Consider the following 23,900-nt stretch of genomic DNA (forward strand, 5'->3'; position numbering starts at 1 on the left):
ACCTGTTATATAATAAGTCACTTGTCTGTTAATCTCTTCAGTATCAGCATCAGTAGTGCTTAAGATAGCAATTACACCACCAGGTGGATCATCTTCACTCACTGTCCCTTTGTAAATTTCTGCAGTGAAACGTGGAGGATTGTCGTTCACATCTGTTACAGAAATTTCCACAACTGCTGTGGAAGACAGCTGAACTTTCTCCCCATAATCTGATGCAATCACTGTAATGTGGTATTTGTCTCTCTTTTCATGATCAAGTTCCTTAAGAGTTGTAATCCATCCAGTTTCCATATCTATGGCAAAAGACTCAATGACATCCAAGCTTTGTGACTGATCTAAACTATACAGGATTTGGCCATTGGTTCCTGAATCAAGGTCAGTTGCCTTAACTTGGATGACCTTACTTCCCCCTGGTAGGTTTTCAACAATAAATGCTTCATATGGATTGGACTCTAAGATTGGACTATTATCATTAGCATCTTTCACCTGAATACTGATGTCTACAGAAGACACAACTTCAGAGTCTTCATGGGTACTTTGGGCTACCACTGAAAATTGATACCACTTCATCGTCTCATGATCAAGATTCTTCTCTAGTTTCAATTTCCCACTGTGTTTGTCAATGACAAAGACTTCACCTCCATTGCTCTCAGGTGTATTCCCTTTGGTTAAGCTATATAACACAGGCTCACTATAATCTACTCTGATAACATCTATTTCAGTTCCAATAGGCAGGTCTTCTGAGACTGTATAGGTATAAAAAGGCTCGGAAAATTTGGGAAGGGGGGTTTCTGGTGGGAGGATTTTTACATAAACTGGAACAACTGATTCTTTTGAAGGAGACCCACCATCTACTGCTCTCACAAAGAAAGTGAAAATTTCATTTTCTAAGCCAACCAAGCTTTCTTTTGTTGTAATTATTCCAAATAGTTTGTTGATTTCCAAATTCTCTTGGACACTTTCAGAATCTGCTTCTATGGAGTACATGATGTCTGCATTGGATCCTTCATCAGCATCTGATGCAAGCACTTTAATGACAGATGTACCCTTTGGGGCATCAGAACCAATGGTCACCTTGTACTTGGTCGCCCGGAATTGAGGAGCATTATCATTATCATCTGTAAGGATTACATTGATGGTACAGAATGCAACCTTTCCTCCTGTATCCTTGGCCATTAGTCGAATTGCAATTACCTTTTCTCCTGCAGTTTCACGGTCAAGTTTTTCAGAGGTAAATATCTGTCCTCTCTCATTTATGTAAAATCTATCTTTGGCAAAGTCATTTACAATGTGGTAGGTAATTTGGCCATAAATTCCAGAATCCTCATCAGTTGCTTTTACTTCAAACACCAGCGTCTGCAAAGGGGCATTTTCAGCCAGCTCTACTTCATATTCATTTTGCATGAAAATGGGGCTATGCAAATTGGCTTGGATTACAATAATCTCAATGTGGGCTGAGCTCCTGAAGACTCCATCAGACACAGAAACATTCATATTATAAAATGGCTTTAAGGTCTGTCGGCGCAGGTTTGAAAGGGTAATTATACCTGTCTTGCTATCAATTGCAAAATTCTTATGCTCATTACCTGACAGGATGGAGTATTCCAGTTTGTCAATGTCTGAACTATCTGCATCATAGGCTTTTACACATGTCACAAAATGTCCATGGGGGGCCTGCTCACTTATTTTAGCTTCATAAAGAAGCTGGTCAAATAATGGTGGATTGTCATTGAGATCAGTGACGTCCACTGTCACAATCATGTCACTACTCAATGGGGGCATACCACTATCAACAGCCCTTACCAGCAGCTTATGCTCCTGAATCTCTTCATAATCCAAGCTTCTTACCAATGAAATGAGGCCACTGCTGCCATCAATATGGAAATGGTCAGGACTTTTGGTCTGATTCTCAAACAAATGATAAGAAATCCCCCTATTAGGTACAGAATCTGAATCTGTAGCATGAACTTGAACAACAGACATTCCAATAACAGTTGCCTCAGACAGAGTTGTAGTATATGACTGCTGTGCAAAGACAGGGGGGTTATCGTTGACATCCTCGACTATTATATCAACAAACACTTCAGCATGAACCCCAGTCAAAGAATCAGTTGCTCGGATGCTTAATTTATATGCAGGATGAGATTCAAAATCCAAAGGAGCTATAACATTTATAACTCCAGTATTGAAGTTGATAGTAAACTGACTAAACGGATCTCCCTCTGTAATGCTGTAAAAGACCTTAAGTCCTTCTGGGCTGTTGGCTTGGACATGGACAACTGGGCTATGCAACTGAATATTCTCAGGGATTTCAGCACTGTAAAAAGCTTTTTCAAAAACAGGCATTGCTTTGTTCATAACTGTAATTGGCACAATGACTTCAGCAGAGAAAGCTGGGTCACCCCCATCTTTTGCTACTATGGTGATGAGATATTCTTTATTTAAGGTATCTGGCTCAAATTTCTTTTTCAAGGAGATTTCACCGGAAGGCCCAATTTGGAAGTGTTCATGATGTTCCTTAAGGTAATAGTGCACTTCCCCATTTCTACCAATGTCTCTGTCAACAGCAGTTACACAGCGGATGATATGGCCCACCTCAGCATCAACTTTGACAACAGCATAATAAGGAAGGTTGACAAATACAGGTGCATTATCATTTTGGTCTTCTATGATGACTTTTACCACAACATGAGCCACCACAGAAGGCTTGTGTTCTTCTGTCACTTCTACGACCACATCAAAAGCCTCTTGCTGCTCACGATCAAATGGTATGCCTGTGGTTGAGATCACTCCTGATGTGTGACTTATTTTAAATCTGTTGTCGGGGTTGAGGATATGATAAAACAAAGGCTTATTTATTTGATTCCCAATGGCAGTAATAACAGCAATGGTTCTGGCCTCTGTGGAATTCTCCTTCACTATTGCAGAATAAGAGTTCTGGGTAAACTTTAGCTGACTCTCTTTGCTTTCTTTCACATTGATTTTTACAGAGGTATGGCTTGTAAACTTGCCATCAGAAGCTCTGACTGTCAACTCATATCTACTTCTTAACTGGGTTGTGTTTTGTACAGTTATGGTACCAGTCTTAGGGTCTATGAGAAACTTCTCACCAATGTTACCTTCAGGAATGGAATACATTAACTGTGAAAAAGCAACCGAATCAGCATCTGTAGCATTTACTGTGATGACTTTTACTCCTTTGTACGTTGGCACCAAAACAGATGATTCATATAACATTTTGGAGAATACAGGAGGGCAATCATTAATGTCAATTACATGTATTGTCACATTGGCTGCATACTCTGCAAATAAACGTGGGGTTCCCATGTCATGGACTTGCACAGTAAAATGGAAAATATGGGCTTCCTCATAATCCAAACTGAGTACAGTTCGAATGGCACCAGTGCTTGAGTCAATGGCAAAATATTTGTGGGCAGAAGGCTCAACAATTTGATAAACAAGCAGAGCATTTGATTCCTTATCAGCATCCATAGCTCTGATGACTAGTGGGACATTTTTGTCTGTTAAGACCACACTATTGATTGAAGCTGATTCACTAATGAGTCCTGTGTATTCTGCCTGCATAAAGACTGGCACATTGTCATTCTCATCCTGAAGATGCACCCAAACAGTTGTATTAGCAGACAAACCAGCCATGTTCGTCGCTTGCACTATCAGGGTGTAAAAGGGGAGAGTTTCAAAATCCAGAGTTTTTTGAGTTATTATAACTCCTGAATTGGGGTTAATATCAAATGCATCACCTATATTTCCATCTTTTATTTCATATACCACAGATGACTGACTATGTGCACTAATTATCCCAATAAAGCTACCAATAGAAGCCGCTTCACTGATTTCAGTAGAGTATTCTTTAGAGGTAAACCTGGGGATGGCATTATCAGAGATAGTGACAAAGATGTGCACAGAAGTTATTTCACTCATTGGAGGATTCCCTCTATCTGTAGCTTTCACCATCAAATCATATTCTTCTTGGTTACTGTGATCAAGCTCTTTGGCAGTCTTTATAGAACCCAAGATAGGATCGATAGTAAAGGAATTCCCAATATTCCCTGCAAAAAGAGAGAGAGAGAGAAGTTTTATTATATGTATTTTTTAGAGAAAAGGATGCAAAGGTCAGTCAGTCAACATGCATTTAATGAAATATATTAGGTGCTGTGCTAAGTACTGGGAATATAAAGAAAGGCCAAAAAAATTGTTTCCATTCTCAAGGAGTTCACAGTCTAATGGAGGTAAGAAGAAATGAAAAGGTAAACAGTGACAGGTATATGAAATACATATTTAAAAACCAACCTGAAAGAGGAATACTGAAAATATTCAATAATGGAATGGAAGAGCTTTCCTGCTTTATTTTTAATTCATAGAAAATCTATACTTTTTATAGTTTCTCCATAAATCACAAACATAACATAATATACAAAATACCATATACCATGGCCAATATGATGGCCAATGGAGTTCAGTGCTTTATTGTTGGTGACTCTCATAGATTTGGGTTAGGAAGTATTCTATCTAAATTATTGCCACTTTCTCAAATGTAGTACCAAGATATTCAGCAATTAATCTAGACCATTCTTGAGCCTATTTATATTTATAATAAAAACTTCCTTAGGATCACAATTTAACTTTACCAATCTCTACATAAAGTTGTAATTTTATTATCTTTAGTGTTACTTAATATAATTTAGTTATAAGAGTTTGAAGCAATAGTTTTTGTGAACCAATAATTTAAAATAAGATGCTTATTTAAACTTAATCCGCCAATCTTTTAAAGAACATCCTTACACCTCCCTCCTAATGCTAGAGATGTGGTAAGCATTCAACAAATATGTGGATTTACTGATTAACTACATTGGAACTATAATGTTCTAACCTTGAATGTATTTAATGTAATTACATTTTCATAAAGAAACTTAATAAAAAATGAGAGATTTAGTATATATCCCTCCAGGCAGAGTGCTGAAAAGATATAATAATATTGAAACTAGAAACAGTTCCAAGTACTGACCTAACAAAATCTGCCTTATTTGAACAAATTTAAACAAACAAGATCACAAGAGAAAGATTATTTATGTCTCTAGTGAAAACTCAAGTAGTCATGAAAATGCCCTTTGGATAACTGTTTCTTCACCCAGTGATCAATGTCATACACTGAAAAGAGCCATGGACCCTGACTTTAAGTTCTGTCTATGGTTGAGTATTACAAGTAGGATGATGCTAGATTAAAACAGGGATTGATTCTTATTTTCAAGGTAATTGATTTCTGCTGCAATTCTATATATTTTATATTAAGCATTTAAAAACCTTATTCTGAGGAGTCCAGAGGTTTCACCAAACTGCAAAAGGTATGCAGGTCATGAAACAATATTTAGGTATCCTGGAAATGGACCTTTCCAGATCTATGTCTATGATCCTATAATTCCTCTTGAATTAGTTCAAACATGGCCCTTCTATTATCACCTTTTCAAAACACAAATACCATATACTTGATGAAAAGTGCTTTGCTAAAAAACATGCTGGAACCAAGAGAGACCTGGATCTAAATTCTCTTGTGATACTAGTTATGTAATATCATTGGTACATTAGACACAACTATCAGTCTATTTTTCTCCTCTGTATAATGAAGATAAATATAAATGAGATCATGTATGTGAAATTTTTTATGAAACTTAAGATGCCAAATAAATGTCAACTATTATTATTGACTTATCTTTTGAAAATTAATGACTACCACAAGATATATATTAGAAGGGGATGATTATGAATAAACCCTTTATGTGAATGGAAAAAAATTGATTTTCCAGCATTTCAATAGCAGCTGCTTCCTAGAAAGTAACTGTGTAGGACCATGAAAATAACTTTTATATTATCAAATCCAAGACAATAGCTTTTTTTTTAAAGTTCAAATTATGCATGAGTAGGTTGCTGATTTATTATCTTTTTCTATTAACTGTGACTTTGCACACAGTTCCAGTCTTAGAATACCAGATTACTAATCCTATCAGCCATTACAAACATCTAAAGAATGTGCTTGCCATATGTTTAGGCACCAACCATCCTATTGGAACCTCCCAGTTGTTAACAATTATACAAAAGCAAAGCCAAGGAAAAGTTTAACATTTACTCCTACAAAAATTCAATCTGTTTGTATGTGTCCAAATTATTCTACTGGAATGTTCAGGAATGGACCAGAGGAATGTTGGTCTTAGACTTAGATCTAGATGCTATATTTCTGGAAGGCTCAAACCAACTTTCCTTAACTCAAGGGTACAATTCTAAAGGATAATAAATGTTAAAATTTCCATTAAAAGCACCATTATTATCCTTCTTGGGAATAATGCTTTCTATTTTGAGTATTTAAGAATATAAATGAGAACTAGTTTTTAAACAGATTAAGTAATAAAGCTCCCCCACCCCCAATTTAATAAAAAATAAGGATCTTCTTATGATCCCTAGTTCTTTACTTATATTTTGATTATATGATCTACAGGTAAGGTCCATGTCTCAATTAGTCCTTAGGACTAGGAAAAAACTATATAAATACAAAATATGCACAGGTACTGTTTTAGAATGAATGCTCAGAAAAAAGGACTCCCGTACTCCACAATTGCTGTAAAAAGGGTAATGACTAGGGAGGAGGAACTCTCTTCTGTCCAAACTCAAAAATGAGTATAAATAAAATAACCACTGGTGCTAGTTTAAGAGTGGCCCCAAAGAAAACACACTGCCCAAGAAATGTATGTTTTCTCAGTATTTTCTTCATTTTCTCATAGTGCTTGGGAAGTGGGATTAACATGAAGACACAAATTCAAAAGCAAGTTCTAATGAACAATTAAAGTGTGGATTAATAAATCATAGCTAGGTAACCCCATCATCTCCATTCTTGCCTCAAATTAGGGGCAAGATTCACTTGCAGGTAACACTCTGTAGTCGTAACTCAGTGTGGCTGAGGAGACTCTAAGTCCCTATGCTAATTTATTAATTCTTTTCCCAAGAAACTGAAGACAACTCTTCTTCCATAAGCTTTTGATTCCCCACTCCCCGCCCCCCAGTAAATTAATAAAGGTAAAATTCCCTAATATCAAAAAACATTATGGTCACTGGTTATACAACTTCAGTTCACAGTATAACAAATAGTGTAAAATAATAGTATGACAAATAGTGTAATACAATAGTGTAACAACAACAAAAGTCAAATAATTCTTTATAACATATCAACTTTGAAATAGATTGCAACCAAAATCCTAACATTAGATTTTAAATAAGATAATAACTTTACAATATCTTTGCAATGTTTAAAGCAATATTGGATATTGGATAGTAAAACAAATTTAATGCCCTCTACCAGTATTAATATAAGTACTTGCTCTTTACAATCTTATAGTCTTAGTTTCCTGAGGCACTAAGAGGTTAGGTCACTTGCCCAGGACCATTCAGTCACTAAATAGATAAGGCATGATTTGAACAAAGGGTTTCTTGACTCTGAAGTCAGTTTACTATCAGCTACACCATGTTGCTTTTTCAAAGTCTTTAAGCCTTTAAAACTTAAAACTGTACTAAGACTTTTGGGACAGCTGGACTAAGTGTTTCTTATTATTTTGAGAAATCCAGTGCCCCAGGATCACCCACACTCAGCAGGCTGAAAGCATACACTCTTCCACCAGCAGCAGTGGTCACTGACCTTTCTCAGCAGCCACTCTGACTTCTATACTAAACTCAATACTTGGCATAAACATTAGGCACTATCCTACTTGTACCTCCTTGCACATCTAACCTCAATGGATTTAACTGCTTATTTGAAATACTCCCTAAGTATATTCTATTATCTTTCTTGCCTTTTTTGAACCTGCTTTCAGATCCACCTAATTTACTGTGCCAAGAAATCTCCTTCCTAGTCATGGCCCCCTTTTTTTTTGTCAATCAATAAAATATTAAATAAGCATCTCCCAAGCACACTGTACCAAATGCTGGGAATATAATAAAAGGCAAAAGAGTCCCTGCTCTTGAGGAGCTAACAGTCTAATCACGCTTATCACCATCTAACTTCTAGAATGATATTCAGACCCTGATGGTTTCGAGGAGGTCTATGCATAGAAGAAACAGCATATCAGTCTCAAAATTCTCTTCTGGACAAATCTTCTGCTATGTCCAAAATTAAATACCCCTAAAGGGAAAATGATATGTTAAAGAGTCCAGATTCTTGCCTCATCTTATGTTAAGAAAACAAGAAACAAGCTCTCCTTGAGATTCAGAGGAAAACTGGACTTATGAGAATGGGCACAAACTGTAATAAGGATAAATGCAGATATGCCATTTAAATTCTTTTCATAAAGTGGAAGTAAATTTAGAAAATATAGGGGGAATAGCCCAATAGACTTAAGGTGAAAAGAAATCTTTAGACCACTGTGAACATACCTGATTCAATAGAATACAAAACTTCAGCATTTTCTCCTTTATCCTTGTCCAGGGCTGTAACTTGTAACACAACAGATCCCACCGCAGCTGACTCATAAACCCTCCCTTGGTAGGAAGAACTAGTGAACCAAGGGGCATGGTCATTCATGTCACTGACATTGACGATCACTCTGGCAAAACTGCGCTTGACAGGTACATCTTGGTCTCGTACCTGAAATAAGCAGCATAACAACACCAAAGCTATTGACAAATGTATGGCAATGTCACAACAGATTTGTCTGTAATGGAAGAACCCATTACCAGAGATGGTAGAAAACGAGAACACTCACCATCACAGTGAGGATATGCTGGTGAGCAGTCTCGTGATCGAGCTTCTCTGTTGTATAAAGTGAACCAGTTGCAGGGTCAAGGCGGAATTTCTTGAGGCTCAGGGGGTCAGTGCTACTCTGTAAAGTATAGATCAATTTGTTTTTTTCATCCTTGTCTGTAGCACTGATTTGCAAAATCTCTGTGTCAGGCACTGTGTCTTCAGGAATGAGGACTTCATATTTTGACTTTGAAAACTGAGGTCGGTGATCATTTGTGTCTATCACTTTGATGAGCACCTGAAATTTAAATGTGAACACTGCTGAGCAAGGTTATCAAGCTTAAAAAAGGAAAAAAAAAGGAGAACCAAGAGAACAATGGACAGTAACAATAATACTGTAACAAGACTGATACAAGACAAATTTAAAAGACAAAAACTGCCATCTACTTCTAGAGAGAACTAATGAACTGAGGGCAGAAGCATTTTTTTCCATTTTTATTTCCCTACAATATGATTAACATGGAAATATATTCTGCATGTAAAATTGATATCATATTGTTTTACTTCTCAATGGGAGGGGAGGCTACTAGAAGGAAGAAAAGAATTTGGAAATCAATTTTTTAAAAAAATGAATGCTAATGTTTAAAAGAATTACACATATTTAACCTATATTAGATTGCTTGCTGTCTTGGGGAGGGGGTAGGGAAGTGAGGGAGGGAGAAAAATGCTGAAAACTATCTTTGCATGTATTTGGAAAAATTAATATGCCACTAAGGAAAAAATAAATGCTAAAAATAAAAAATTAATAAAAAAAGGAACAATAAAGTACAAGCAACAAAAACATTTAAAAAAAAACATATAAAACACTTGAGTTACTCTTGCTGGAATGACAATCTCAAGTTCAATATATGTTGGCAAAAAATATGAATTAACTACTTGGGTAGAACTGAGTTTTAATTCAAGTATGAGAGGTCAAGTCAATGAAATTACAAGTACAAATTTTTTTAAATCCCTAACTCCAATATTCATAGAAATTTACAGTTAACTGTAGAGTTTTAAACACAGAAAGGCCAATGTTTTCTGTCAAAACACTCAAGCTTCTATAAAATAATTAAATGTGAATGAGAATATCAGAAATTCATATTCATATAATGTTTTAAGGTTAGCAAAGTTCACATTTCACAACAATTCTAGAAGAAGAGAATGCAAGTATTGTTACCTCCCCTCATAGAAATGAGGAAAGGAAGGGCTCATGTGCTTATTTAAATGATTTGTTCACTGTCACAAAGTTCCAAGCGCATGATTCAAATACTGACACAAAGTCCACTATATGCCTTGCTCTCCTCTTGTAGAATAAATCATAAACCTCGAAACACTAAGTTTCAGTATTTGAATATGTATTTCTTAAAACTGGATGCTTATTTTAAACACCTGACCCTATTTTTAAATCACAGTTTACTAATCTCTACAATAAACTGATGTTTTCATAAGGAATTCCAAATAAATTTTTAAGAAGTTATCATAATTAAACTAAACTGTGGTGATAATCTTAAAAGCTAATGAAACCATAGGGAGAAAAAAGTTCTTGTAAAAACAAAAACGGCTGCTGGGAAACCAACACAGCCTTATGATAAATTAAGTGAAACATTTAATTCTGTAGATTGAAAATTATTTGTAGAATGAAGAGGTGCATGGGTCAAGGAAACAAGAGACATATTTGCTAACCAAATCAGAAAATATTGTAGAAAGAACCACATTATCAGCACCCATTTTCTCAGTAAAAACAGAATGATCATGGAGACTTTGTAAGAGAAGCATGTGAAATCTGAATTGGATAGTTAAAAGTTAAACGTAGGAAAATGTTTACACAAATATTCATTAACACAAAATATTTTTATTAGTTATTTTATTTCCTTCCTTCCTTCCTTCCTTCCTTTCTTTCTTTCTTTCTTTCTTTCTTTCTAGGCAATTGGGGTTAAGTGACTTGCCCAAGGTCACACAGAGTTAGGAAATGTTAAGTATCTGAGATCACATTTGAACTCAGGTCCTCCTGAATTCAGGGCCGGTGCTCTATCCACTGCACCACCTAGCTGCCCCTATTATTAAATTTCTAATACAGGTACCTTTCTTAATGGAACAATGTGTTCCAGAATGTTACAAATCAAATTGGTTTTTCCGATGGCTTCCATCATAAAACGAGAAATACATTTTATAAGAGATTCACATTTTTATCCTCAGAATATATTTTCAAACTCACATTTAAGAATGTAAAATACATTTTAAAATCATATATTTTAAAGATGAAAACAATTTTCAGTAATTATTTATTGAGTACCTGTCTTGTCCTTAGCATATCAGAAGTCACATAAAGAAATGTCCAGTAATTTAAGGAAGAGAAATCTAGATCTTAATCTAGATTGAACTTAAATGAGAATTCCCCTAAACAACAAATTTAACATTTGGGAGGATATAAACTCTTTATTTAAGCCCTCTGGGGGCTTTTTTTAATTTTTAGTCTTTGCATTCCCAGTGTAAGCTTGGGAGAGTGTATGGCACAAAATGGTTGTTTTAATTTAAAATGAATGATTAATTAGGTTTCTTCCACACCATTTTAGGTTTGAGAATAGGATTTATACATTAATAACTTGTTTTGAGCAGTTATTACAAAAAGGGAGCCCATAAGTCTTTTTTAATATGAATTGCTGTCAAGTTTGGCACATAGCAGATGCTTGATAAATAATTGTTGACTGATTGATTTAAGCTACATATCACCTTCCTGTGTGTCCTCAATTTGTTGAGATGAATTTTTGTGAGGGGTTAGGAGAACCAAGGGTTTTTATAGATCCTTTAGATACTATTCATCGTTGTTATCTTTCATGGTCTTTTAGAATCCTGATATCATCCAAAGTAACAACCATATATCTCGGGTCTTTATTATCCCCAAATCAATTAGCCATTATTTATGCTACAATAATAGTTGGTATTTACAGAGGTTTATTAACCATGTTACATATATCTCCTTTGACCTTATAACAGTGAGTTGTTAATAATATCATTATTATTGCTATTCCCATTTTACAGATAAAAAAAAATCGAGGTCCAGTGTGCTTATATGATTTATTTGTTGCACAGCTAAGTGTTGAAGAACATTTAAAACTAGATCTCTCTTGACTCCAAGTCCAATCATTCTTTTCACTAATACCAAGATACCTCATTAAAATCATAGATAAGACAAACAAAAAAGGATCAAGACCAGAGCCCTTCTGCACTATCCCTTCAGGTAGTTTCTACTCTCAGTGGGGAGATCACACATAGCCAAGAAACCTATGAATAGACTGTGATCAAAGGTTATCATAAACATCATGAATGCAGAGGGTACAGAGATCACAGAAACCTGAAATAAAAGTATCCTAGAAGAGATAGGACCTAAATTCATTAGGACTGGGATAGACAAGGGACATATGGTATATGTGTATTGGGAGAGAGAGACAGAGATAGCTACCTACTCTCTACACATCAGTAAGAGCTCTACTAACTAGCATGTTCTCTTTCTTAATTCCAGTTCTGGAATCATGATCAAATAACTCTTATTCTTACTAGATTGGGTGTGTCTATCTATTCCTTTGTGGCTCCACTCACCATCCTATAACTTTTAGAACAAAGTGACCTCTACTTCCTCATTAGCATATAGAGCCCTCCCTTTTACATTTGTATCTAGCATTTAACAGTGTTGTCATATAAGAATTTAAATAATGCCCCCTCCAATCTATCCATTCTTGAAACAGATGGGCTGGGTCCTAAGGGGCTGACCTCCATGTCAGCACCTTAAATACCACCAGATGCAATCAAGAATTTAACTTTCTGGGATTTTCTTCTCTGTTCCTGACTTACCTCTTCCAGCTCACTCTCCTCTCAGCCTCACTGGTTCTGAATTTAGCTCAGCAAACCTGACTCTCTCTTCTTGTGTATTCCTGAATTTGCCTTGACAAATAACTTTTCTGTTATCCTCTATACCTTACTTTGTTTCACATTTACTGAATCTATACTCCAATTTCACAGGGCCCAATCTGTTTCCAAATCCAACCTGGAGACCTAAACTCAAATTGCTCCTCCTTTGCTGGGCTGATTTCATTACTTCTTCTGGCCCATGGATGCTACTGCTACTGAAATTATTTACTATGCTATGCAGCAATGGAGAGGGCCCAAGTTTCCTTTTGTGACAAATCTGATCTCTAAAGTTGCAAAAATTGAAACAGAAACTCTTATGTAAGAAAGTATATCTCCTTGGGTCTAGAGCCATGGGAAAGAGGCTCTGTGGATTTTGCTTAGCCTCTATTTTTTGTCCCTAGGAATGTTTCTCCCCCCACCCCCCACTCCCCACCCCCCATCCAAGCTTTTCCCTGTGCCTTCCAAAAGTGCATTTATTTATCAATGCTGTTAGTGATTAGTAGCTCAGGGAGTGCAGTTAGGAGTTCTACTATTGTGCTTCTTTATTATCCCTCATAAACTCCTTATAATGAGCGCCAGTAGCCACACTGCAAGACCCCATAAAAGGATCATTTTCATATTTCATTTATTGTGCTAAAGCATGGATTCCTAAATACTGGATTTTCTCCAACTGGGGGTATACCACCTGCAGGTCATATAATATTCAAAAGTCTTTAAACTATTCATTTCCTTATAAAACTTTTAAGCAATTTTGTTTTAATAAATTCACTGGGAGTTATTTTTCTTGATTTAAGTTTTTGTTATTTTTGTTTTTCCTTAAGATTTTTGTCCTATGAAAACCATTTTATTTTGCTGTCCCAGATGTAACACAGAAAATTATTGAGAAAAAAATCAATAATCATGACCAGCATTTATATTGGTCACTGTCCCGCAAAGCAGAATTCTTACACCAATCCTGCACAAACCCAAACTAGATATCCAGTGACTAAGGTGGAATGAAATAACAACAAGTAGCTTTAATGACTATATCCTATTAATCTTACTCATTGAAAACAGGTTATCAAGAAGTACACATTACTGAACAAACAGTTCATGTCATAGCAAACTCAATAAAAAATACATCAATCTTTCTTATTTAAAGTCAGAACAATGATTTAAAGCTAGAATACTTCAATTCAAAAAGATTTCATGCTCTAACATTTGATCTTTTTTTAAAATTTTTATTCCTCCTAAGTCACTTTCAAAACTGTCAAACACCAGTACACAAAGATATAGTTTTTGTTCTATGTGTACATCATGTATTTGTGATTTACTTACATGCAAATTTAAAAGATTTCCCACATACTGCCTGGTTGTTTTTCAGCAAATAATTTAGATAAAGCCATCACAAAGAAACTATCTATAGATGTGCATGGCCTGTAGCTATAGTACAAAATCTCTAATATCAAAGTAATAGAAAACACCCTTTTTGCATAATGAAAATATTTTAAATTTATTTTTTTCAAACCAAAGCATTTATAATTGGTACAACTTCTAAACTTCTTTTTAACTTGTAACAAATGTATAATTATATGCTTTTCTAGTTATGTTGATTTTCACAGTTGAACAAAACATACTGTAGATTATTAGCATTCTTTTTATTTCCCCAGTGCCTAATACAGTATCTTTGGAATTGTGGGAGCTTCACAAATATTTGTTGTATGGATAATATTAATGGATGTCTTAGAATTATGCTACCAGAATGAAGGTGTAAAAAAAGTACACTAGTGAATGGATGAAGTAATCATATAAATCTATAGATGTAGCTATAATTATACCAATAGCTGGCATTTATATATTTCTTGCTATATGCCGGGCACTAAGCTAAGTCTTTGTAAATATCTCATTTGATAGTATCATATAGATATAAAATTATATATGTTTACATAGCCATTTATTTTTGTTCTTATTTCTGTACAGATAGATATGATTGTATTTACCTATAGCTACATTTATCTATTTATATAGATATGTAACTAAAGATTAAGATTAAGATATCCATGTGTATACTTAGAGCAAAGGGGCAGGAGAAGAAAGAAGAGGAGAGAAGGAGGAAGAGGAGTAAAATGTACGTATTTCTGAAAGAATATGAAATAAGACCAGGCATCAATAAGAGTCTTTAAGATATACTGCTGTCAGAAACTAGGCATTGATCCATACTTAACGCCGTACACCAAGATAAGGTCAAAATGGGTTCATGACCTAGGCATAAAGAATGAAATTATTAATAAATTAGAGGAACATAGGATAGTTTACCTCTCAGACCTGTGGAAGGGGAAGGTTTTTATGACCAAAGCAGAACTAGAGATCATTACTGATCACAAAATAGAAAATTTCGATTATACCAAACTGAAAAGTTTTTGTACAAACAAAACTAATGCAGACAAGATTAGAAGGGAAGCAATAAACTGGGAAAATATTTTTACAGTCAAAGGTTCTGATAAAGGCCTCATTTCCAAAATATATAGAGAATTAACTCTAATTTATAAAAAATCAAGCCATTCTCCAATTGATAAATGGTCAAAGGATATGAACAGACAATTCTCAGATGAAGAAATTGAAACTATTTCTAGTCATATGAAAAGATGCTCCAAGTCATTATTAATCAGAGAAATGCAAATTAAGACAACTCTAAGATACCACTACACACCTGTCAGATTGGCTAAGATGACAGGAAAAAATAATGATGATTGTTGGAGGGGATGCGGGAAAACTGGGACATTGATGCATTGTTGGTGGAGTTGTGAACGAATCCAACCATTTTGGAGAGTAGTTTGGAACTATGCTCAAAAAGTTATCAAACTGTGCATACCCTTTGATCCAGCAGTGTTACTACTGGGATTATATCCCAAAGAGATTATAAAGAAGGGAAAGGGACCTGTATGTGCACGAATGTTTGTGGCAGCCCTTTTTGTAGTGGCTAGAAACTGGAAACTGAATGGATGTCCATCAGTTGGAGAATGGCTGAATAAATTGTGGTATATGAAAATTATGGAATATTACTGTTCTGTAAGAAATGACCAACAGGATGATTTCAGAAAGGCCTGGAGAGACTTACACGAACTGATGCTGAGTGAAATGAGCAGGACCAGGAGATCATTATATACTTCAACAACAATACTATATGATGACCAGTTCTGATGGACCTGGCCATCCTCAGCAACGAGATCAACCAAATCATTTCTAATGGAGCAGTAATGAACTGAACTAGCTATACCCAGAAAAAGAACTCTGGGAGATGACTAAAAACCATTACATTGAATTCCCAATCCCTATATTTATGCACACCTGCATTTTTGATTTCCTTCACAAGCTAATTGTACAATATTTCAGAGTCTGATTCTTTTTGTACAGCAAAATAACGTTTTGGTCATGTATACTTATTGTGTATCTAAGTTATATTTTAATATATTTAACATCTACTGGTCATCCTGCCATTTAGGGGAGGGGGTGGGGGGGGGTAAGAGGTGAAAAATTGGAACAAGAGGTTTGGCAATTGTTAATGCTGTAAAGTTACCCATGTATATATATCCTGTAAATTAAAGGCTATTAAATAAAAAAAAAAAAAAAAAAAAAAAAAAAAAAGATATACTGCTGTCATAACTGTTTTTGCAATAGAATAATAAATAAAAGATAATATTTTGATGTTTTAAAGATGTGTATGATTTTAGTATAATAAAAAGGTAGAGTTTGATCATTCATTCTTTTGTTTATTCTTTGGATCTGGGTCTCCTGCCTCTCCCAGGCTTGGAAATACAGCAGGCATTCAAGGGCCAACACCACTAAAGATTGGGAGGAAGCTGTGACTTGCTCTATTTCTGATGTGGGCCACTTTGACCCTCTCTCATATGACAGCCTGGCAGGCTTCTCCTTTCATCACATTGGTGAAAGTTTTAATTCTGAAATCCAACTGGCCTTAGCCCATCTGTAGCTCTGAATTCCAAGGTTTAACTGATTTAACAGCCTGAGCCTCTCAGTAACAAAGTTTACAGATAGATACCATCATGCTTGGTGAAACAAAGTTTATAATGTAAATGAATCATCTAGAGTATAGATTTCTTTACTGAATAGAAATACTAAAATCTACTAGGATTGTTTAATGTCAGAATCCATCTCTCTTTTACATAGACTCTACTCAGGAATATTATATTCATAAATCTGGAAAGGAACAGTCTTCCTTCAATAATCACACCACTAGTGATTAAATTACCTGCGTGATGATGGCTGTGGTTCCATCTGTTGCCTCCACTGTCAGGTTGTAGTTTGATTTTTGTTCAGCATCAAGAGGTCTGGCAACAATGATGGTGCCAGTACCCTTGTCCACATCAAAGCGACTATCATAGTTGCCACCTTGTTGAGAAAGATAAATATAAAAAAAACAGTTGACTAGCTTCATATATAGTCTCCCTGCCCTTCTCCTCCCTTCTCTCTCACACACACACACTGAATTTGTGGATTCTGGTACTTAATGAAGATGAAACAAATCTTTCAACACACTCTTGGATTTGGTAACCTGACTTCTCTTCCTACTATGGGACTTCATGATTCTGTAATTCCTCATTGATTATGAAAATATACACAATTTATCCATAATCTGCTTTCAGACTTACATTTCTCACTTTACCTCATACTACTGAAGCCAATTTATATAAATATTTGGCTCCCATTCTCTTTCTGACCTCTTCCTTCTTGAAAACTTTGCTCAAGCTATCCCTCAGTGTGGAAGGTTGATATTTAACCATTTAAATCTAGACAGGTCATCTTCCAACTTTCAAAATTCCTAGATTGACCATTGTGATAAAAGCTGATAAAAAAAAAAAAAGTAGATTCCCTACCATTTAGTAAGTGTCTCAGAGATTAGTACAGATTGTGAGATGAATGGAAATTAGAATAAAGTGAAAGAAAAATTTTAAAATGGGAGAAATCCCAGAAACTAAAAGCAAGAATGCTTAATACATTACTAATATGTTTTCTGAATGCCATTCATTTTATGACATTTCATGTCTTCCAACTGTCCATCTAAATTACTGCTCAATAATTATGTTGAAACATCAATCAGTGACATGAGCCAGTTATTGCTCCTAATAATAACCACAATGCTAAAAAGCATACTTTTCTAACAAGATAAGCCATTAAGCCATTAAGAACTAATGCAGTTAATGATAAATATTGACCCCTGAATTTAACTTAATTTTGATTCTAACAATGAAAATAATTTCTCCATTTTAAACAGTCTAATGAAATGTTAGATAAAACAAAAGTTATTTGTCCTAATTGCACTTTTCAAATATGTCTCCAGTTACAAGCCAAAATAACCATCCTTCATACACAAGCATACAAATTAAGATCTTATAAAATTAAATTTGGGGGTTTCATTGAAATTTCAGTTTGTAAATATGAAATGAAAAATTAAATGGAAGTCAATACTTTTAAGACATAATCCACACAACAAGGACAAATAATAGCTTCTAATTTGTGTTTTTAAATAAAAGCTTCATTCAAGTTCTTGTTTGGAATGGAAGACATTCTTATCATAAAGAAAAAAGAAAGAAGACAAAAGTCCCCCCTAAAAACAAATGAGTTCTATACCACAATTATTTCAGATCTCATAATCTAGTAATAAATTATGTGATCTCAGCAGATACCTTCTGCTGTACAGTTCAGGTCACAAGCCATCTGAAAGATGTAAAAAACTTCTCTAGCAAGACTGTCTCCTGGCACAGCCAAAAAGAAGCAAGCAAGCATGAAAGGCAAGCAATCAAATTAATTCAAATTGTAAGAAAGAAGAGTATTGCACTAATATGCGCACAACAGAAGACCAAACACTTTGGGATGGTACAGAACAATAACAGTCCAACCATACCACTATAATTATTAAACATTTCATTAAGCAACTGACTTTTATTTTCTTAAAAACTAAACTACTTGTAATATGAGTAATGATGAATAACTTTCTACAATGGTTGAGGTAGGCAAAATAGCAGAATTCTCTTCTCCATGTTGAAAGCATGAGGCCTGAATTGGGGAGCAGTTCATGTGCCTCAACTTCCTGCGCTTACTGGGCTAGAGGATTTAGTCCTTCTCCTACAGTCAGTCCTTTGAAAGGCCAATCACATATGTTGCTAAATATCAAAATATCAATATCATCAGAAGACAAGGTACTTTCAGGTGGGAAAAAATGAGTTGTCATTCTCCTTAAATAGCCAAGACACCTTGTGCACATATCTTTCACTGCCTGAGAACTTTAGTCTTGAAAACGAAGAAAAAATGCTGGTGTAAGCAAATTTGTTCATTTACATTAGTGACCTGCATAGGTAAGCTACCTGCAGGGCATTTTTCACATTTCACTTTAGTGATCTGTATACTAATATCAAAAATTATGTGGTTCAAAGCTCCTGGAAAATCCACAACTAGTATGCAGCAAATTTATAAATGTAGTAATTCATATTTCATAACTGTATTATTATAAAGGTATAATATTTTCCCAATATACATATATAATTTTTTTTCATATATATACATTTCTTTCACATATATATGGGAGGAGGGGAGGAGAGGAGAGACGGGGACTGAGGGAGAGAAAGGGGGAGGAAAGGAAGAAGAGGGAGGCGTGATAAGTACATTTTGGTCTTGACCTGTGATGTTAATATAATGAGCAGAATTTCTACTGATGAAGAGCAGCAATATGTCTGTGACTTAGCGAGTAACAAAACTATCTGAGGCATGGAGATTAAATAATTTGGCCATAGTAATTCTGTTAATATGTATTAAAAGCAGGAAATGAATACAAACCATCCTTCATCTATTGTGCAACAAACATTACTTTTCATGTTTTAAGGTACCCAGGGCTTTAGGGTTTTACAATGCACCTTTCTCATAATGGACACGTATGTGTGCTCATTTGTTGATGAGGAAACAGTCAGGCAGGTGAAGAAGATCTGCCAGCATCCCATAATTTGTAAACAAAAGGCAAGTAGTGCACATTTTGTTATACATTTTACAAATGAAACTGGTGTTCAAGTAATTGAAGATTTGTCAAAGTCACACAACTGATAAGCAATTTAGTGGAAACCTAAATTGGAGTATCTTTCTTGATTCAGCAATCTATTTTCTACATCGTACTGACCAAGAAGCTGGTGATGCTGAAGTCAGGAAGATCTGACACATCTGGTTCACATATATTAAAACTGTGTGACCAAGGTATGTCACTTACTCCTATCTGCCTCAGTTTCTTCATCTGTAAAGTGAACTAGAAAAGGAAATGGCAAAGCATTCCAGAATCTTTTCCAAGAAAAGCCCAAAAAATGGGGCCATAAAGAGTAGATCAGGGCTAAAAAATATATACTTATGTCCTTGTTTTCCTTTCCACTTCTTCATGTAAATTTCTTTTCCTAGACAAATTCTCAAAACTTTAGTAGCAACAGTCATGTTAACAATTTTAGTGTAGAAGGTCTCCCCCCACATTCATATACTAACAAGTAAGAGAAAGCCATCTTACTAGGTAGAAAATAAGAATTTATGGTTCAGTCATGTCCAACTCTTCATGACCCCACTTGAGGTTTTCTTGGCAAAAACACTTGAATGGTTTGGCATTTCTTTCTCCAACTCATTTTACAGACAAGGAAAGTAAAGTAAACAGGGTCAAGAGACTTTCCCAGGGTCACACAACTAGTAAGCATCCAAGGTTAGATTTGAACTCAGGAAGATTTGTCTTCAAGATTCTAGACCCAATAGTCTATCCATTGTGCCACCTACTACCCTAAGAATGTATAATCCTGGGTATTAAGTTTCATAGAAAAATTTTAAAAAGGGAAGGAGAAGAGGAGAGGGAAAGAGAAAGAGAGAAAGAGGGAGGAGGAGAGAAGGGCAGTGAGGAAGGGGGGAAGAGAGGGAGAGAGAAATTTAGCAGGGAAAAAGTTAGTTTCACATCATGGATTTGCTGAATTATTAACATTTGCTGGAGAAACTCACAACATAATATATAAGCCTTTTTGAAAAAAAAATCTATTGATTTTTAGACATTTTAGAATAAAAAGTTGCAGTTTGGAAGCAAATTCTGTTTCTCCTTGCAGACTTTGTTTGAGGCCAATATACTAATGGGAACTGAGCACAATAATGATAAAAACCAGGTCCAGTTCTATGAAGTTCAATCTATGAAGTGTCAATGGAAATGTGAAAGCTTTCTTACCAATGATGTCAAACCAAAGGGATGTGCCAAGGGGTTCAACAGAAATCACTCCAATCATGTGAGCAACTGGATCACTTTCCATTACAGTGAAAGAAAAATAAGGTTCTTCAAAGGAAATTGGCTCAGGGGATGGTTTGGGCTTGGAGATCCATTCAATATGAAGTCGGGCAGTTGATGACTTTTGAGGGCGACCATTATCAACTGCTTTAATCTATAAAATTCAGGGAAAGGAGAAGAGAAAGAAAGAAAAAAATATATTTATGTAAGTCAAAAATCACAATCATTAACAAAATCAATGTTCCACAACATTCTTTCCATTAATTAAAGTTATGGTTGGCTAGGTTTGATAATGAGTTTAAATTTGAGAATTTACTATTTGCGTCTGCTTGCCATATGTCTGAAGCTTGATAAGAAAATAAAGTCCTTGATTAAATGAATTTAAAACAAGGAATAAACATCTGAAATCCTAATTGAAAAGAAGGGAAAAAAGTCCCTCATGCTTCTGACACATTATCAGGCAATATTTGATGTTACTATGTAATATATGCCCTGATATAAAAAAGCAAATAGGCAAGTGTAGAAGAAATTAGATAAAGCCTGTTCTAATAGCTGTACATTTTAAAAAGGAAGGCAAAATAAATATGCTGACTTACTGAAAGAATATCATATTCTCTTGCTCCTGAAAATTTTTTGGAAGAAACAACTCCAGTTTTTGGTTCAATGAAGAATTTGCCATGCTCATCTCCATCTTCAATGCTATATGAGATCTCTGCATTGGGGCCTTCATCCTTGTCTGTAGCTATAACCCGATATATGGGTTCTCGTTTGGCACTTCTCTCACGTTCTGGCTTATCCCTTTCTGGGAGTCGGATTTTATAGAATTTCTGTAAGAACTGAGGCTTGTTGTCATTCTCATCAAGGATTTTCACAATTACTCTTGCAATAGTTGACTTTGGAGGAATACCATCATCTGTCACTGTCACCTATTGAAAGAAAAAATAAAAGGAATAAAAATCAATCTTCACCTTAGATATACTACCTCCATAGTGAACTTCTGTTTAAAGCATAATTTCACTATTCCAAAGGAGAAGTGAATACAAGCCATTATAAGAAATTTGAGGTAAGAAAGTTGGGCTTTGTGTGTCTAGAAAGGTTGGCATTATATTATAGAAGCATCTTCAATGCCAGAATGCAAGGTCTGGAGTCAGGAAGGTCTGAGTTCAAGTCCAGATGCAGACATTTGCTACTTGTGTGACCCTAAGCCAGACACAAAGTCTGTGTGCTTCAGTTTCCTTAACTGTAAAATGGGAATAAAAATAGTACTTACCTCCCAGGATTGCTGTAAGGATTCAAATAATGTAACAGTTGTAAATCACTCAACACAGTGCCTGACATACAGAAGTCACTGTATAAATGTTAGCTATATTTATTATTTTTTATAGTCTATTTTATTCTCCAGGCAATGAGGAACATTTAATATTATCATTATTATTATTATTATTATTATTATTACAATAAGCAGTATCTATTTTATTTTATTCTATAGGAAATGAAGAACAAAAGCACTCTTTAAAAAAAGGACAAGGAACATAACAATATATTATAAGGCATTGGCATAAAGAATGGATTGGGTTAGAGGAAAAATTGGAACCATAAAAGAAATCCATAGTTTATTTTTAATATCAAACCCCTCAACTATATGCCATTGGTTTGCTATTTAGCATCTCAATCTTATCACTTTAGTTTTCATGAATATGAGTTAAGGTTAAAAAAAATCCTCACTTAATTTTTGTTTTAGTAGTAACCTCTTAATATGTTTCAGCCTATTACTTTCTCAAATGATAATGTTTGCTCAATTTTTCTTTGCACCAAGATCTTCCCTCCCTGTGCCCAAGGATCACACACTGATTTTAAAAGATGTAATTTAACTTGGAATGTGAAATCTAAAAGGATCTGAATGAGAACAGAATTTCCACTAGATATGAAAATGTTTTCTCTTCCAACCAGGTCCTCCCAAGAGCCTCACTTGAGTATGAGTAACATGGAAGTCCTGAGGAATGTATTCAGTTGAAATCATTAGCTGTGCACATGAAAATAAATGTTAACCACTTTGAGTTAGGAAGAAATTTTCTCCTTAATGAAAAGAGGCAATGGCCTTAATATAATTCATTTTTCTCCCTTTTTCTCTTCCTTTAGAGAGGATCACTTGAAAAGGATCAGATTTTGGAGGATGAAAACAGCTAATTAATAATAATTTACATTTATATGGCACTTGAAGGTTTTACAAAAAGGAAGGAATGGAGGGAGGTAGGATGGATTAAGCACCTCCTTTATACCAGGCATTATATACTAAGCACTTTATAAATATTATTTCATTTGTGTAGAAGAAAAGGAATTGTGACTCTGGGCAACTGGACTCTGAGACAACTTTCTAACACTTTAAGTTGTAGAGCAGGTACCAAACAGATCAACACACAGGTAGAGGGAGATTATGTGACATTAATGAGCTGTAGGACCTTGGACAAATAACATCTCTCAAGCTGTTTCCCATCTGTAAAATAAGAATAATAATAGCACTTACCCTACAGGGTTTTTGTGAGGATCAAATAAAATAATATGTAAACCTTTATTGCTACATAAATGATTAGGATTATTAGATGGAAAGCTTGGAATGTGGGTCTATTTATTTCTATTTACTACAGACTGGCAAAAACTAGATTTAGAAAGGTTCATCACCACATTGGCTCACAGTAATGGATATTTTTTGCCACATAGTAAGTTTCAGAGGGAATAGATATTTGCATCTTATAGACAGTGTACACAGTACTGAAATTACAAATTCTTAAAATATTAGATTCAACAACTAGCAGAGAATCCAGTTTAGACTGCAAGAAATCTTAACTATAGAGACCACAAAATCAATCGCAACGATAATTCAATAACCAAAGACCAAAATCAATGATGTAATTTATGTAAACAGTATCA

General features: G+C 35.0%; 1 protein-coding gene across 6 annotated transcripts in view; it reads right to left on the reverse strand.

Moving 5' to 3' along the window:
- Positions 1 to 23,900, reverse strand: part of FAT1 (FAT atypical cadherin 1) — a 175,584-nt gene that overhangs the window by 41,825 nt on the left and 109,859 nt on the right. For 4 of the 6 annotated variants that reach the window (XM_031941398.1, XM_031941400.1, XM_031941397.1 and 1 more), the window contains exons 5-11: positions 21,569 to 21,898; positions 20,916 to 21,126; positions 18,373 to 18,441; positions 16,938 to 17,077; positions 8,763 to 9,038; positions 8,434 to 8,644; positions 3 to 4,070 (exon numbers count right to left, since the gene is read on the reverse strand). In XM_031941398.1, the coding sequence (XP_031797258.1) occupies positions 3 to 4,070; positions 8,434 to 8,644; positions 8,763 to 9,038; positions 16,938 to 17,077; positions 18,373 to 18,441; positions 20,916 to 21,126; positions 21,569 to 21,898 (5,305 nt within the window). The remainder of the gene's footprint in view (positions 1 to 2; positions 4,071 to 8,433; positions 8,645 to 8,762; positions 9,039 to 16,937; positions 17,078 to 18,372; positions 18,442 to 20,915; positions 21,127 to 21,568; positions 21,899 to 23,900) is intronic. The other 2 variants (XM_031941401.1, XM_023505791.2) reach the window with 1 other exon arrangement.

Source organism: Sarcophilus harrisii, chromosome 6 (genome assembly GCF_902635505.1).
Source record: "Sarcophilus harrisii chromosome 6, mSarHar1.11, whole genome shotgun sequence".
Classification (NCBI taxonomy): Eukaryota; Metazoa; Chordata; class Mammalia; order Dasyuromorphia; family Dasyuridae; genus Sarcophilus; species Sarcophilus harrisii.